The sequence below is a fragment of the Sminthopsis crassicaudata genome, chromosome 3 (assembly GCF_048593235.1).
Source record: "Sminthopsis crassicaudata isolate SCR6 chromosome 3, ASM4859323v1, whole genome shotgun sequence".
In the NCBI taxonomy this organism is placed as follows: Eukaryota; Metazoa; Chordata; class Mammalia; order Dasyuromorphia; family Dasyuridae; genus Sminthopsis; species Sminthopsis crassicaudata.
Genome location: NC_133619.1, coordinates 447978302 through 447995208, shown reverse-complemented (window position 1 = coordinate 447995208; position 16907 = coordinate 447978302). Strand labels below are relative to the sequence as shown.

The following is a 16907-nucleotide window of genomic DNA, read 5'->3' as shown; positions in this document are numbered from 1 at the left end:
ATTCCAATGGACATAGTTCTTTTCAAAAGCGAGGCAATTGATGCTCCAATGGTCTTGTGATGGAGAGTGCCATCTGCGCCCAGAGAGAGGACTGTGGGGACTGAGTGTGGATCACAACATAGTATTTTCACTTTTTTGTTGTTTGCTTGCATTTTGTTTTTTCTCATTTTTTTCCTTTTTGATTTGATTTTTTCTTGTGCAGCACAAATGTGGCAATATGTGTAGAATAACTGCACGTGCTTAACATATATTGGAATACTTGCCATCTAGAGGAGGTGGGAGGAAGGAAAGGAGAAAAATATTTGGAATACAAAGTTTTGCAAGGGTGAATGTTGAAAACTATCTATGCATATGTTTTGAAAATAAAAAGCTTTTTAAAAGAGAGAGAGAAATTGCCAAAACAATTTTCCTTGTTCTTGCTGAAATAAAATCCAGGGGCTTCTATTGATGAACTAAATTAATTGGAAATTATCTCTGTATTTAAAAGATGCATGCTAGTTCAAGGGAGGAAAAAATGATTTTCAGTCTTAAAAAATAAATCTTTGTTGAAAGGGATAGCTGTTTGGATAGGAAAGAATGAGGGATATATTTGGAAAAGAAGAAAATATAAAAACAAATTATATGGATAATATTAAAAATAAAAATTAGTGAGGTTTTTTTTTTTTTTTTTTTTTTTTCCTGAGGCTGGGGTTTAGGTCACACAGCTAGGAAGTGTTAGTGTCTGAGATCACATTTGAACTCAGGTCCTCCTGAATTCAGGGCTGGTGTTCTATCCACTGCGCCACCTAGCTGCCTTTAAAAATTAGTGAGTTCTAATAATTTATAATACCTTGACTATAACTCTACAGTAACTTATCAATGACAAATAACATTTAGCATTCAAAAGATTTTGTTTTTAATTTATACCTTAAAAATTATATATTAATAGTAATCAAAAGACATAAGTAGCCACATTTTCAAGTCATCTTTGATAAATACTTAAAATAGGCTGAAAATGTAGCACGAATAATGTATCACAAATGGACAAATCAAGGATAAGGCCTATGTTAAAACCTTTTTTTTTTTTTTTTTTCTTTTTTAATGTTTTCAAAAACATTTCTGTCAGTCAACAGATAAACATGAATAAATTACTTACTATGTGCCAGGAACTGAATTAAGTACTGACAGCATATTAACAGGATATGCATGAAGGATTTATAGTATATGGACAAAAGTCACAAAAATGAGGTTATGGGTTGCTATCCAGTGTGAGAAAGAGTACACCAATGAGGTCACATAGCCATTAACATTTTGAAATATTTTTAAATGTTACTTAATAAACAGTAATTTTGTGTTAAAAAAAAAAAAAAGCCATTTCTGGAAAATAAGTGCTTTAGGTAAAGTGAACAACTAACTTTTTTCAAACAAATAAATAAATATACACATATCTAGGGGTATACCTATCCCTCAGAAATGCTTTGGGCAACAATAGTCATCAACATTTTTATATTTCTCTCTCCACTTTAAACCAATAAAGAAATTAAGCAAGAGAGAAATTAAGTTTCAGAATCTGAATTTGTGATTCTATTAATCTACATTTTAAAAAACTTTTTGTTATACCTATCTTCCCCTATATGTGGATGAGATGTAAGACACTGCGCATTCCCACCAACCCACAAAAATATTCTGAATCAAAAAAAGAAAAAATTTAAACTACAAAAGCGTAGCAAATTTTTAACTTTATTTTTTTTGCCCCCTTTCCTCTATCATTTTAAATGTTTAATCCAGATAAGAAAAATCACAAAATGAAAGAAATTGTATTGAAGATTTCTTTATTATGCTTTTCACTAGACAAAAAGAAATAAAGCTTTTCTGATAAGAAAAAGAGAGGTCATAAAAAGGACTTTTTTGTAATTGAACCAGTAGCAAATAAAATTTAGTGTTCAAAAGACTCTTGAATTTTGCATTTGAATTTAAATTTCACAAACATACAAGATTAACGAATTACAGTAGAAAAAGAAGACATCAATATTAGAAAGCACCGTTTCCATAGAAAGTCACTTATGAAAAGTTTTTTAAAAATGTTGCTTAAGGAAAACATACAATAAGGTTATTTAAGAAAGGTTATTAAAGGAAGACATAAGTGCTTCAAGAAGAACGGGTACTGGACTTGAAAACAGTAGTGTTAAAAATCTGCCAAGACTGAAATGCTAAAAATATTCCTCTACAAACTTATTTATTTATTATCATGTTTAAGAAACACTTGCCAGACAAGTGTACCAAAGGCAAAAATCAATTACTTGTATATTTAAATAAAAATATAAATCCTAGATCTATAAAATTTTCTGGTTTGCACACCACATATAAAGGTCAATACCTGACCTTCATTGATCAATTTCTAAGTCATTAAAAAAATACAGTATCAAATCTATACTAACTCCCCAGAAACTTGGGGAAATATATCTTTAAGTCGTGTGTGTGTGTATATATCTGTATGTATCTTTGTTTAAAGACATGACACACAAACACCACCTTTTTCTGCAAATTAACTTTCAGCATACTGTAAACATCTTTTCCCTAAACCTGGATATCTCAAAAAAAAAAAAAAAAATAGTCTTTGGTATTTCTAGTTATTATTGTGCTTTAGGACAGAACCTTAAGGGATTTCTGTAGCAGTGATGCCACTTGCACATTAAAGATATAAATAAGGAAAAATGCACTTGGAATAAGTTACAATTAGCTGCTTTTGCATAATTTTCCAAAACTACAGTGTATGCCTAGTCACAGTTTTATAAGAAAGTGTATCTCATTTTTTAAATTTCCTAATTCTATGTAACACTTAAGCCTGATTGACAAAATCCCATTGCTGGAATACATCTGATGGATTGCATGGCACCAAGCTTGGATGTTCTCCATTTCCTGTAAGACACATGTTTAAAGATGGATTGTATAGTAGTTGATCCTGGAGTGAAGATAAAAAAGAAAGAGAGAGAAACACTCAGCTTCATATAGATCAAAAGCAAACAAATTTCACATTCTTGTTATAGCAGAACATTGAACCTCACATCACTTCTAGGTATGTTAAATAATTTTCTCTTAATGATGAAAAAAACTTTTACAAATAGTTTCATAGATTCTCAGATACTTTACAGTTATATCACTTTGATTACAACAGTATTTGAAAACTTAAATGAAGGTACTAGATTAAGGAATTTTTAAAAATCCTAGCAACTCTAGAATCAAATAATCAAAGAAATGTACCTGAAGCAGAAAAATACCATCAAATAATTCTTAAGGCTTAACTTAAAAAAAAAAAAAAAGTTTTCTTACACTATCCTTGAAATAATGAATTTATTTTATGTAAGATTATATATGATCTAGATTTTAAAGTTAGATTTTAACTTTATTGACAACTTTTAAAAAGCACATTTAGCTATAAAGGAGAAATGGCATTTATCACCAGGTTCATGAGTATAGTAGGAATGGCACTTGTTTTATGTCAGGTGGGCTTATTTCTCTTTTTAGAGGCAGGAAGAGTCACTCTCAGGGCCATTATTGGTCTGGCTTTCTTGTATTTTAAGGTCTAATAGATCCAATGTAGGACCCTAAAAAGTTCAGGGATTTGATATTGGAACATTTAGCATAATTTGTCTTTGAGAATGCCTTTCTGACCAATGCGGCTGGCTACTATTGTGAATGAAGAAGTGGAGAAGGACAGCATTTTATTAGTACCCTAACTTTAAGAATTGAATCTTTCTAATCATTCTAAGTTACAAAATTTCTTTTCATTTTATGATCCACAAAAGTGTCTCAGTGAATTCTAACCTAGAATCTTAATTTAAAAGGCCTGAGTTGAGCCTTGCCCCCCAAAATTGAGAAAGTGTCAAGCAATTCAAATAATGAAGGCAAGAATAAAAAGTTTCTTTTCTCTAATAGAAAAATAAAAAGGATGCGTAATGTATCACAAGTATTAAAATGCTGTTTTAAGGGGTAATAAGGTTAAAGAGATTAATAATACAAAGAAAGTACTAACTAGAATAAGCTATGAAATTGTGAAGTCTCGTGAGTAAACTACTTGTGGAGATATTTATAGGAAATATGGCAAAATAGATAAATAGAAAAATTTTGTAAGATCATCAATAAAATATGTATAAAATATTTTGAATAGCATAGTTAACATGGCAGGAAATTTCTGATGGGTACTAAAAATGAACTGACATTTTACATATTCCCTTATTAGGTGTGCAAATATTTGCATCCTAACAAAAATAATTCAATAAAGATGTAAATTAACAAATACCTTTTGAATCTCCCATTTCTGTACATCAATGGTAAGTGTTTTCTGACCTTTGTAGCTACATGTATTCAACTGAACCGGGCCTTGAATGGCATGAAGACATAACTCCTGCTGGATGCTATGCCTAATTTCATGTTGCGCAGAGTATTCAAAATACTATGGAGAAAAGAATACTATTAGATATCAAGCAGACACATAAGAATGATGGTTCAATCGTAAAATAAAGTACTTAATATGAAAATACATTGATATAAGCCTATTTCAAATCATTAGCTTATCTTATGAGAAAATAAAATGGCAGGTGATGTGGGTCTTAGTTTACCTAGTTACCTCTCTAACTAGCTAAATTAAATTAATTTCTTTATCTATAAAACAAGGGAGTTATGTGACTTCTGATATATCCCTTCCATTTCTAAGATTTTATGTTCTTATTACTTTCTCCTCAACTACACAAATACTTCAGTAAAATATGTAATTGAAAACATACACAATTTGCAAGAATATCTACATGATATCTGAAGTAATTGTATAAGAAAAGAGGATATGATCTATCTCATCTATGATTCCCCCAGTAAGGGATTTAATAACTATTCATAATTTTTTCAATACTAAGATATAGGAAGACTATCAAAACCCTGAAAACATAAGGCTCCTCAGTGTAACACTAATACCCACAAAACTACTGGGTACTTTGTAAGAAGTACACAAGTTGTATGTTAAAAATATGCTGACTACACTCTTTGTAACAGCAAATAACTTGCGAAACTTGATATCTACCATTTAGGAAATTGTTTTAAAATAATGAGACTATACTGGAATAGTACTATGTTGTAACAATGATAAATCCAAAGAAATATGGAAAGTAGACAGTCATAAGAGCAATATATACATGGTCTACAAAAAATGTAAATAGAATCATGAAACTTCAAAAAAAAAAAAAAAAATATATATATATATATATATATATTGTAAAATGACAAAGAACAAGCTTTGCTTCCCAATAACAAAAAGGAATAAACATTTTCCTGCTGCTCCTTTGCAGAATTTGGGGAGCTATGGGGGTGAGAAAAGATATCCTTTGGCCATGGAAAATTTCACATTTTAGATGCAGGTTTCTGATATAATAATAAGTTTTGCTAATTTTTTTCTTTCCTTCCTCTTTATCATTCTTACTTTAAAAAATCTTTATCCTAATTTAAAAAATCTTTATCCTAATAAATCTATTATCTATTATATGATATAAAAGATACATTTCTGGAGGGGGGAGAGGTAGAGAAGGGAATTCAGGTGCTGCAGAAAGCAAAAAAAAAAAATCTATAAATGTTTTTAAAATTCTGTTTTATCAAGAAATTCTGGTCTTTCACCTCAGCTTCCATTTATTTGGTGAAGAACTTTTATATATCTATCATACTAACTTTTTATTTATCAGCAAAGATGTTTTGTTTTGTTTTTCCACTGAGGCAAAAGTAGAATATAAAATCTTCAGCTGGAAGGGGCTTTAGTGACCACTGAGTCCAACCCCCTCCTTTTTAAAAATAAATAATAGCTTTTATTTTCAAACTATATGAAAAGATAGTTTTTAACATTCACTGTTGTAAAACCTTGTGTTCCAAATTTTCCTCTCTCCCTTCTCCCCATCCTCTCCCCTAGACAGCAAGTAATCCAATATATTCAAACACTTCATTTTAAAGATAAGAAAGATAAAGATTAGGTGGCTTGGCCAGGGTCACAAAGTTAGTAAGCCTCTGAGTTAACATTTAATCCTTTCCTGACTCTCAGTCCATTATCATGCTGCCTCAGAAAAGCTTAAAATACTTTGTTTTGGTTTTTGAAAGAGCTATTTTTTGGGGGAGAGGCATATATAATGAGAGGTAGCATTATATAGGTAGATGAAAAATCAAACTTAAAGTCATAAAGATGTGGTCTCAAGTCCTGACTCTTATAAATACTAGCTCTGTGACCATGGACAATGACTTAAGCAACTCCCTAATGGATATTTTTTTTAACCAAGAATTTATGAGAATTTTTTTTAATACTTTAGGAACTGTACTTCACTATAATTGACTTCCTTTGTAAGCCTGTGTTTTATTTTATGCATTTAAAAACACTACTCTAAAGAGGAGTCTGTAGATTTTACCAGATTGAAAGAGAGGTCCATGATATAAAAAAAAAGAAAACCTGTTCTAATATCATAACTTTCAGTTGAATTGCTGAGCTGCATTGATAGAGGGGGTTTTGCCCCAAATTCACTACACAAATAAAAGTTCAGGTCTGATCATTATTGCGTTAAAGGAAAGAAGATATGAATCTATCCTTCATGTCTTATGGATATAAATAAAATGCCTCTCTTTTGAGAGTTGAGAGGAATAAAAATTTTCTTCTGGATGAGAAAAGAAAAGATTAGGGAAAGTGTCTTGAAGACTTTGCATCTTAAATAGTTTAGGAGAGAAGGTAAAATGAGGCAACGAGTATCCTAGGTGGAAAGAACTGCAAGAGTCAAAAGTGTAGGGGCAGGAAAACAGGGATCATGCTCTGGGAATAAATAATCTAATTAGGATGGCTAACAAATATTAAAAGAATTGTGGAAAAAATACAAGATATTTTATTTTAAAGAAATTAATCATTTTTAGAGAACTTTTGATACATGATCAATAAGATGGAGAACTAGCCATTTTTTCTAAACCTCAATCTTTCACACTTCTAGAAAACGGAAACTGCACCAGAGACAAAACAGCATCAGATATTTCCATGGTTTAGGGCATCAACTGCCTAAAAGGAGTTTTTTTTTTTTTTTTTTTAAACCCAATTAATGAATAATTTGTACTCTTTCTGCAACCTTCTATGGGAGGAAGGCTGCCTCAGCCAGATCCATATGCTTACAACAAAACACAACCTTATACTTCAATCTCTTCACATTTCCTCTTTATAATGGTAGAAAGCTCCAAACTCCAAATTCTAGGTATTTTCTGAGACCTGAAGACTTCCCTGGTAGTGTTCCATATTACAAAGATCTTCTACGGAGAATGAAAGAACAGAAAGAAAAGGACAGAACATATTTGGACTTGAAATAGAGCCTAAAACTACTTTTCAAATTTCCCCCATTCCTCACAACTTCCAAAAGACAGAAAATGTCAAAAGTATTATCAGTATGGCCAGGCTCTGTATTGTCAAGTCAGAGAACTGAGGAAGTAGAAAGGACATCATGTGGAAAGATATATGACCTCCAAATTTAGTAAATGAGCTCAGGAATCAATTAATAAATACTGCAAACCAAAAGAAAATGATTTTAACACTTGATGAGATAGAGGGCCTTATCGATTTTGAGAACATGGATTTAAAAGAGAAATAAGACTTGTGAGAGCAGAATCTATCATCTGCACAGCAAAAATAGTGGGCAGAATAGAAAACTTGAATCTGTGATATTGTCTCAAAAAGGATAATGACTGATCAGGAAAGCAAGTGCACAGAAATAAAAAATAATGAGCAAAACCCAAAAACATTAAAAGAAAACATGCTCTCTTCAAGCAATTCATGTTGATTCATGTAGGTTGCCCAAAAGAATGCAAGTCAAAAAATCTGAATATCTTAATGCAAAAAATAATAAGAAAACTGCCCAGAACTCTGAAAATAGAAGTCAAAATGCCAATTAAAAGAGTCCACAGATACTTTCCAGAGGAAAAAAAACAAACAAAAACAAAACAAGGACAAAAAACACAAGGCTGCAAACTCAAGACACATAACATTTCCATTAGAAAACAACAAATTCTACAAGCAATCAGGGAAAAGATTTTGAACTACAAGAGAAAGGAAATCTGAACAACAAAATTATTCTACACCAACCCACAGGAATGAATAAAACACTATTTTGAAGAATAAAGGAACTTAGGATGCATCCTAGGATGACTTATCCTAAAAATTAAAGCTCAAACACAAATGAAAAAAGATGGACATTAAGTAATAGAGAATCAAAACATTCTGAAAAGGATGGTTTTTAGTAGTGCAGCTCATTTTACTTCACACAAAACCTGGTGTTAAAATTTGTTTACTCTTTACACCTTCTAAAATGAGACTATTAAGCCTGACCTCAGGAAGATGAGGCTTCCCGATTTCAAATCTGGACACAGGACAAAGTCACTTGCTTCAGTCTCTTCATCTTTAAAATGAGCTGGAGAAGGAAAAGGCAAACTCCCAAATGAAATGACTGAACAACAACAAAGTGAGGTGGGAAATATAAGGTGAAAAGGCAATGGTTAAGGCAGACAAATCAGATCTTGGTTTTCCATTTTTGGGCCCAACTCATCTTTGGCTCTAACCAACTGACCTCCAGTTACAATGTATTCACTAATATTGGTATTAAGAAATGGAGCCTAAGATCCCCTAGATTAAAGAAAGTTGGAGAGGAAAAACTGGGTGGTGCTAAAGGGGAAAGAAAGAATAGTAATTTTCTTAAATCTCATATTTTCAAGGTTTCATGCTTTTAATAACAGATATTTCAAACATTTTCCTTTTATTCTCAAAGAGACGACATAGTCCTGCCAACAACTGCTTTGTAAAGGTCAAGGAGAGAAAATCCAGTGACTGCATTTTGACATGATTTTTCTGTCTTCCTTTCCTTCAATAAATAGAAGTTGACCAAAATTTCTAGATTTGACATTTTAGTTCTAATTGGTAGGACAGTAGGAAAGGAGGAGTTAGTAACAATGCTGATGCTAATCAAAGAGCATCAAGGATAATGAATTTGAGAGTGGGCTTTTCACTAATTGAAGCTTTACAGATGATTCAGAGTGAAAATGTGAATTAGATGTTTTCTGCTGAAATAAGCTTTCACATAATAATAATTTTTCCCCCCACAGGAATAATTTATAATTGTACCACTTTGGGATTAATCATAAATATTACATTATGGCATGGAGTCATCTACTTTAACACATGGCCTTTGTGTGTAATTTTCTACTAGTTTTATGCCAACAAGAATAAATTTAATAAGCTATTAATCATAAAATGTTTAATAAAGTGAATTATAATTTTAACAAAAATAGTACAAATTAAACTTCGTTATTTTTTCATTAGTTATTTTTCTGTTGGGTATGTGTGCAGGCAAGTTAGATATGTACAAGCTGCTGCCATGGTCAAAGAACCAATGTGTAAAACAGTATACTCCTTGTCCCCTAAATATAAATTACCTAATTCACATGTCCACAAAGCAGATAGTTCTTAAAACAAAATGTGATAATGAGCATAAAATATTATGCTATAGGAAAAGCAGTGATATTTAATTTACATTAATCTATACATGCTAATATGGAGAATACCTCTTTTAATTATACTTTACCTGGTTTCCTCCAAGACCATGACATGTATACATAATTAGTGGTTTGCCTCCAAGGTTGTTTTCTCCAACATCCAAGCATAAATGACGGCCTTTATTTTGTATCTGAATAACATTTTTTTTCAAGTTAGTTATATTTAAAATTTAAGATTATTTATATACAAGCTCAATTAAGATAAAAATCAATGTGAATGAATAAAATATAGGATTATTAGTTTTTTAAAAAAAACCTCACAAGTAACCTATCAACAAGCTCAATGTTCTTGGGTATCTATCATGTGGTTTGCAAATACTGATTTTATTTGAATAATAGAATCAACCAAAAAAAAAAAAAAAATCACAGGATCTCAAAACTGAAAGGATTGGTATAATGAGTAATGAATGAAGAAAAAAAGAAGATACTTACATATCCAGATATTACAGGGTTAAGATCTGGTACATATATTTCTGGATAAACATTGTTTAAATACCAAGTAAAATTTTTACATTGGAGACGGTGTTTTATTTCAAGTCTTTTTGAAATATCGCCAAAGGTTTTCTGAAGGAAGATGAAAGAAAGAATCAGAAACTATAGGATATATTCTATAAACTCAGAACTAATTTTAATTTTTTTTTTTTAAGTGGAAGGTGGGATGGGGATGGGGGCTCATATTCAGGGCTCTCAAAACCTCCAAGCCACCAATGAGTTTCAACTTAACTGCACCAATTAGTGTCAAAATTCTATCTTTATAGGAAGTATCATCAATGCTATTGCAGTGATTAGAAACCATGACAGTACTTACTGTCCAACCTTTGATATCCTTATAAGTGGCAGAACTTCTCCCACTCAAAGGCATTCATTAAACTTTTTAGATTATGACATGGAAAGGATCTTTCTTGATCAACTGTTCCAATCTTCTTCCCTTAACAATTTGTAGAGGTGAAATGATGGATAAATGAAAATGTTGGAATTTGAACCGAAATGTTTTGAGTTTAAATGAATTAAACTAGGAATAGCTACAATTCACCAGTTTTATCTATAAAATCATTGAAACACACATCATTAAATATAAATAAAAGCACCATTTATATACTGTGACCCTCTATCACCTATAATTAAGAGTGCCAAAACAGTAGGGTCAGAGGGTAATCATATTTAGATGGCTCCATTAACTTATTTCAACTGATAACAGAAAAAAGAAATTAGATTAAAACTCATTACTCACAGTATTAGTCTGACAGTTATGACTTCTCTCCCCACCAAAAATAAAAATCAAAACTAAAAAAATATTATATTACACCAAATAAAGCCAAGAACAATAATTTATTTCACTAAGCATTTAAGAGTGAAATGTATAGGTGTAACAATATAGCTAAGGATATTTTGTTGATATCCATCTAGTAAACTATAAACTCCACAAACTGGGCAAAAGCCCATTTTTAGTGCTGTGCATAATGAATGAATATTTCTTTGATGAGTTAAATTGAAACTATGGTGTCAAATTCAATATATGAAAGCCTTGCCACAAAATTCAGAGGGACCTCTGAAGTAAAAAATGTTCTTTTTGAACTTCTCACCAGATAGCGACAACTTAGGATATGTGCAATTCAACGTATATGTCTATCAGAATGTGTGTGTGTTCTTTGCAGTTTGAGTATATGATGAAAGTGATTCTATGGTAAGAGAAAGCACAGCAACCTAGTGTAATAATGCTGCTATTTTGTCTGTGGCATGTTACTCTAACACTAAAAAACTGATCTTAGTCATTTTGCATAAAGAAAAAAAAGACGAAAAACCTAACTATTAAAACAAAAAGTTTCTATTTCAATTAACTTTCTTTTTTGAAAAAAAAAAAATATTCAGCTTTATTTTTTCAGTTTCAAACTCTTTCTCCTTCCATTCTTCCTTTACTCATCGAGAAGGGAAGAAATGCAATCTCCATTACAGAAATGAAGTCATGCAAAACATAAAATTATCTTTCTACAATTCAAACAATAATGCATTTTGAATGGGTTATTTGGGGTCTGTTTATTTGTTTATAATTTTTTTTTTTTTTTGCAAGCAGGGTTAAGTGACTTGCCCAGAGTCTCACACTAGGAAGTATTAAGTATCTGAGGCCAAATCTGAACTCAGGTCCTCTTTATTTCAAAGCTGTGCTCTATACACTGTATCACCTAGCCATCCCATAACCTTTTTACTTTATAGTTTGTGGTGAGAAAGATTTCAATAAGGAATCTGATTTGGGCAACTTCAATTTTTCTTTTAGAACCTACCTGTTTAACAATTTTTGCTGCTTCTGTATTTCTTCGATAAAATATTTCCTTAAATTCATCCATCCAGACTTCTGCAAGACGAACTTGGTTACGAGCAATCACCTGAGTGCCTTTTGGAAACGAATGAGGGCTTTTGCTGCGAAAAACATGTCCAACAACAGAGCAAGGCATAATCTCCAACTGCCCACCACATTGCCAAACCTGATAATTAATGATATTTTTGTATAAATTCACAGTATATGGAAGATTTTAAACATAAAATACAACCAAAATGGTTTTCATCTTTAAGCATCTTATGAAAAAAAAGGGGAGAGATCCCAACTTCACCTATTTCTCCTGAAATATAATATCACTTTCTTAAATTCATTTATATCATTTTTTTTTTTTTTTTGGCTGAGGCAATTGGGGTTAAGTGACTTGGACAGGATCACACAACTAAATCATAGGCTCGAAAAGTGTCTGAGACCAGATTTGAGCTCAGGTCCTCCTCCTCTATCCATTGTGCCACCTAGCTAGCTGCCCCTATATCTCTTTTTACAAAATAATTCATTCTCTAGTGACAACTAATTATACCTTTTGTTTCGGAAGGCCATCCATCTTAGGCTCAAATATTTTCACAGTTCCAGACCTCAAAACTTCTCTATATATTCATCACCTCTATTCTCTTCCTTCATTCCAGTTTTAGATCATGAAACTTTTCCTTCCCTTTGCAAAGGCTAAGAGCTTTTTAGTGCCTTCAAATTCTATCCTTTCACAATTCCATAAAGACCCTTCAGTCATTTCTTCTCTCTTATCTACAATCTCTTTCTACTGGCTGGTCCATTCCTCAATTGCCATCTACAAACATACTTTAGTATCTTCCATATTAAATAAACAAATATATGTGTGTGTATACAATGTACAATATAACCATAATAAACATAATATTATATATTATATGTTGTAATTATATAACATATATTATTACTCTCTCCAAATTTTCTTATTTGGTGATCTCATTCAATTTCTGGGGTTCACAGATATCTACCAAATCTTTACATTTAATTTACTTTAATCTTTACATTTAATTAAATGTACTAACATTAATTCATTTACATTTATTCTCTACCCTAAACTCCAGCATATCAGATAATGATTGCCTGGACCTTCAAAAACCTCAGAACTTAAAACTATCTAAAAGAAAACACATTATATTTTCACGAATAAAAGACCAGAATTAAGAATATCTTAAAGACCAAACATCATCAATTGATAGTACTTCCTTTATTCTTAAACCCATGAGGCAAATAGAGATAGTGAGATGAACATTTTTATTTTAAAATAAAATTATAATTATTTTTGTGTCAATTGATGTTCCTGGTTCTTAAACTTATCTCTTCTTCAAATTCCCTTTTTCTCCCAAGTAACTGCTCCTGATTTTCACTTCTTCCTCAACTCCGTATCTAGAAGCTGCTCACCCTAATCTCTTATCTGTTGTCTATAATATGCTCTCAATCTCTCCCTCTTCAGTTACCATTTCACATAATTGTTAAACTGAATTGTCCTAAATCACAGGCTTGAAAGTGTCACTTCCTTTGATCAAAAACTCTTTGCTATTGTCCAGATGAGCATTTAAGACCCTCTATATCTGGCTGCTACTCGCACACACAACCTAATTTCACATTACTCTCTCATTCATGAAATCCATATTCCTGTCAAATTAACCTTGTAGCTACTTCCTGAACTCAACATTGTATCATCTGTCTCTGTGAATTCAGATGGTAGATTTTCTATGACTACAATTTATTCTTCATTTTCACCTTTCAAAGATCTTTCTACAAAGGTCAATTCAGTGCAATCTTCTCCATGAAGTCTTCCAAGGTTGCCTGCCCCACAAAGTTAGTGTATCCTCCCACTTCAAATTTCCCAGGTCCTTTTTCAGATTTCTCTTTTGCCCCCTTCAGGACCTGTATAATATTTTGCCAATGTATGTTTTGAATGCCACCAGTAGAATATAAGCAACCTTTTAAAGGGCAGGAATAATTTATTTTTTTCCTTTGTTTTCCCAGAGCCTAGCTTTGTACATTATATATAACCCATGTTTAACTCACAGAATTACAATTCACATATTTACACTGAATGAACTAACATCCATATGAACATCTAACAACCTACAAAGCCATATGCCAGTAACTAAACATTGCAGTATGCTGAATTGAAAATTCTAACTATTTTAAAACATCACAAAATTTAACTTCCACACATTCATTTATGCATATTCCTCTGTCAACCCATGGCATTTGCATAGTGTTTTAAAGTCTGCAAAGTTCTTTAGATGAATTGATTTCTCTATGGTCACATAGCTAGTTAGTAACTAGTCCATCCAAAACATGCCACAATTTGTGTCTAGCAGCAAGTTGCAGATCTATTTATATTCAATAAATATACCAAAAAAAAAAAAAAAAAAAGGACAACATCCAGTCATTGATATAACTCTCACTGACCATTATTCATTTATCTATGATGTATGGGCAAATGGAAGCATAAACCCCTAGTCTAAGTAGAAGACAACCCAGGTTCTACTCAGCCCTAGCAAAATGTCAGTTTTATATATTTAAAAGTCTCATAACAAAACAAATTGTGATTTTTATTACCAGGAAGAGAAAGAAGGCAGGCATAAGTTATAAAAACAAATATCTAGTTTTTAAATTGAAAATTCTCACTGTGTCCTTTTTCCATGATAATTCTACATTAATAAATGATCCAAGTGTGATTGTATTAAATTTTTTCTCTTTTTTATTTTGTTGATTTTGATCAAAAGCCCTAGATAATAAGCATCCTGAAATCTGGCTACTTATGAACTTTAATCACAGAATCATGTAATATATGGTTATTGGTATACAGTTTTGTAAGTTGTCAGATATTCACATTTATGTTCATTCAGTGTAAATGTGAATTATAGCTCTACAATATAAAAGGCAAAAATAAAATGTCACAGTATGAGCAAAACATTGTTGTAGTGGTTTTTAAACCTTTCAACTGTAACTTTCAAATCTGATGTTATATTTCTGGGGCAGCTGGTAATACAATGGATAGAACATTGGACCAAGAGTCTGAAGCCTTGGATTCAAATCCAGCAGATACTTAACTAGCTCTTTGTCTCTTGGCAAATCATTATTTCCCTCAGTTTCCTCAACTATAAAATGGAGATGATAATAGCATCTATTTCACAAGTTTTTTATGAGGATCTAATGATAGTACTTTCTAAAAGCACAGTGCTTTACACAGTAGACATTATATCATTGTTGATTCCCTTCCCTTTCCTTCTTGTTATGAATATTTACTTGATTACTGTAAAATTAGATTACAATCTGAGAGTTAAATCCAGATGAAATATTGACTCAATGTTACACATATGTCTTCAATTTTTAAAAATATTATCAGAAATAAGGGACTTATAAGAAGCCTGTGATTTAAGTGCAGCAAATATCATTATTCTGCCTTTACAGGAAGCCAAGACTTACTGATCTGTAAAATATCTGCCCAAGGTTTCTGGCTACAAAGTGGTATAATGAAGACTTGAGCCATGGTCTTCTACTGATCTAAAACATACCAGCCTAAGGGGTGAAAACAGATCAGGACAAGGTTTGAAAATAAACTCAATAAAAAGAAATTGTTCACCCAAAAGCATTAAGTGCTTCCTATGTGCCAGGCAATGTGCATAGTCAGTGGGTCATATTAATATGAATTATATGTAGGTAAGTATCCAAAGTGGCTTCTTTGCTTCTTATATTAGAGTTAGTATTCTAAGATCTACACAGAAAACTGCTCACTTTGTTCAAACAGCAAAGTGCTATGACCTTTAAATCTTATATAATCATTTTCCCATTCTGACTCCTTTTGGAAATCAAATTATTTCCGGAAGCACAATGATTTGATTATATTTATCTTAGCTACAAGTGCACCAATCGGTATTATTACTCAAACACAGGGGCTTAACTCAATATTCTCTTGTACCTCTGCAGCAATAAATAAATATTTCAAACTATATCTTCAAAGGGAAGGTTCTTCTATCAATTTTCCTAGCACTCAAGATTTAATGTACATACAACATAAATTATAATCCATATCAATTGATTTGCGCAAAGTACACCCAAATGCTTATTATAATTAATCTCCAATACTTACTCTGAAAGACATTTCTATATTTTCTCCTCCCCAGATTTTCATTTCTTCATCATAAGTTCCAATATATTCAAAATATTCTTTTGATATAGAAAAAAGACCTCCTGCAAAAGTAGGTGTTCTGCAAAACAAAATTCATGATGAAACTTAAAAACAAAACGAAAATCTCAAACAAAAAAGTTTTTTAAAGAACTAATGGACCCAAACACATATTAAAGATAGCATTTTGTAAATGTCACTTCAAAAGCAGCTTTTGAAGGAAACAAAGATGCTACATCCACTCACCTTTCACTAGTTATCTATGAGTAGCTACTTAGCAACTTAGGGAGAGAGTAAGGTTCAAGGTTCAAGTCCTAACTCCATCTATGAGCAATGTCTCCCAGGCAAATCATTTTCCTTCTTCAATCTCAGTCTCCTTATTAGAGTAAAATGGCATTAATGACTAATGTTACCTATCTCATAGTATTATAAGAAAACAACTTTATAAATCATAAAGCATTATGTAAAACTTGTACAATTATTTGTAAAAAGATTATATAATATGTATCAGAAATATTGAAAGAACAAAAGATAAAAATACCCTTATAAAAATACCCTTACATCATTCTCAGAAGCAATGAAACATGATTTTCCTATTTACTCAAGTTTTGATGGAAAACTTTAATTAATTGCTAGTAGCATGAGTTGCATCAGTAATTCTATGCATTTAGGAGCCAGAAAACCTAGGTTTGAGTCCCAAGTATACCATTAGCCAGAGATATGACCTTCACCTTTGGGTTTCTTCATTTGTAAATGATTACGTGAATAAATAAATTAAAAAATAATATATATATATATATATATATATATATATATATATATATATATATATATATATATATATAT

The 16907-nt window shown here is 31.5% G+C and overlaps 1 protein-coding gene across 5 annotated transcripts in view; it reads right to left on the bottom strand.

Moving 5' to 3' along the window:
• Nucleotides 1-1794: 1794 nt before the first annotated feature.
• GALNT3 (polypeptide N-acetylgalactosaminyltransferase 3) overlaps nt 1795-16907 on the bottom strand; it is a 52253-nt gene continuing 37140 nt past the window's right edge. For all 5 annotated transcript variants that reach the window (XM_074303221.1, XM_074303219.1, XM_074303220.1 and 2 more), the window contains 6 exons: nt 16026-16143; nt 11859-12059; nt 10012-10143; nt 9609-9710; nt 4280-4432; nt 1795-2941 (listed from right to left, as the gene is read on the bottom strand). In XM_074303221.1, the coding sequence (XP_074159322.1) occupies nt 2819-2941; nt 4280-4432; nt 9609-9710; nt 10012-10143; nt 11859-12059; nt 16026-16143 (829 nt within the window). In that variant the 3' untranslated portion in view covers nt 1795-2818. The remainder of the gene's footprint in view (nt 2942-4279; nt 4433-9608; nt 9711-10011; nt 10144-11858; nt 12060-16025; nt 16144-16907) is intronic.